Consider the following 1,525-nt stretch of genomic DNA (forward strand, 5'->3'; position numbering starts at 1 on the left):
AACCCTATTTTAATTCTGAACAGCATCTACACTGTATCTAACTGATAAGGTATGACTTTAGGTTTCTTATACTCAGCAAATGAGGAGAAAGAAGAAAGTTTCAAGACGCAAACGTTAGGAGAAAGGCAAATTTAATCTCACAGGATTTTCATTCTATTTGTGTGGTGTAGGAGATACATGCTTTCTGAAGTTGCCTGCACTTGCAGAATATTAACTGAAACAAAGTAATTGCACTAACTACATTCTTTGATCTGGAACGTCACTGGTTAGTATACTTTCAGTCTTCACTGGATTGGCCATCTTCTCACATATCATTTTTTTTCCTTTTACACAGTCATCATAATCAACATATATTCCTCTTAGATATCCACAATACCTCTCATTTAAGTCAGTTGTGTTTCTTATTTCCCTGAAAGAGAAAATAAAGAATTACATTTGGCAAGTCAGATGTTTGAAACATATTTACAAAAAAATTTTACTTTTCCAACAAGACATTATTTCCCCTGGGTCTGTATGGTCTAAGCTAAATTTGATTTAATGTTCAGAGTATCAAGAATGTACAAGTTAGTTGCCTTTATTGATTAATATGCAATGTCAAATGCTGGTTTATTTCTCCCTGCTTTCTCTACTTTCCCACATCTGGAGTATTTACTATCTTTTACTTCCAGACTTAGCACCCCCATCCCTTCCACATCTAATATGATTTAGAATTCCATTCCATAAGTTTCTCTAGTCTAACTGGCTCAGTAGTAAATCTTTGACATTGTCTTCCGAAAGTGTTTTTTGTAATCACCAAAACTGGGAATTAACCTGATGTATGACACCTTAAGCTCAACATCATTTCCAAATGACATTTCCTTCTAGACAGTTTTCAGAGATTTTTACTCTAAAGTTCTGATTAATTACCAGCCCACATACTAGATTAGTGATCAGGAACTATGTACTAAAGAAAAATTTATAAATTAAAAGTATCTACCCAAAGAAAAAGAAGTCATTATATGAAAAATACACTTGCATTCATTATGTTCATTGCAGCACAATTTACAATTGCAAAGACATGGAATCAACCTAAGTGCCCATCGACTGAGGAGTGGATAAAGAAAATTGTGGTATACACACACACACACACACACACACACACACACACATACACACACACATACACACACACCATGGAATATCACTCAGTCATAAAAAAGAATAAAATAATGTCTTTTGCAACAACTTGGATGGAACTGGAGGCCATTATCCCAAGTGAAGTATCTGAGGCACATAAAAACAAACACCACATGTTCTCACATATAAGTGGGAGCTAAACAACGGGTATGCATGGTCACACAGAGTGGTATAATGGACACTGGAGACTCAGAAGGGGAAGGGTGGGAGAGGGGTGAGGGATAAAAAATCACTTATTGGGTACAATGTACACTATCCAGGTGATGGGTACACTAAAAGCCCAGACTCTACCGTTACACAATTCATCCATGTAACAAAAAAACATTTACACCTCCTAAATCTATTGAAA

General features: G+C 35.6%; 1 protein-coding gene across 1 annotated transcript in view; it reads right to left on the bottom strand.

Moving 5' to 3' along the window:
* Nucleotides 1-191: 191 nt before the first annotated feature.
* The window catches only part of CLEC12A (C-type lectin domain family 12, member A), a 45,730-nt gene continuing 44,396 nt past the window's right edge, over nucleotides 192-1,525 (bottom strand). The window contains exon 6 of the mRNA XM_012652148.1: nucleotides 192-409. Within this exon, the coding sequence (XP_012507602.1) occupies nucleotides 238-409 (172 nt within the window). The 3' untranslated portion in view covers nucleotides 192-237. The remainder of the gene's footprint in view (nucleotides 410-1,525) is intronic.

This window comes from Propithecus coquereli, unplaced genomic scaffold (genome assembly GCF_000956105.1).
Source record: "Propithecus coquereli isolate 6110/MARCELLA unplaced genomic scaffold, Pcoq_1.0 Scaffold380, whole genome shotgun sequence".
Lineage (NCBI taxonomy): Eukaryota > Metazoa > Chordata > Mammalia > Primates > Indriidae > Propithecus > Propithecus coquereli.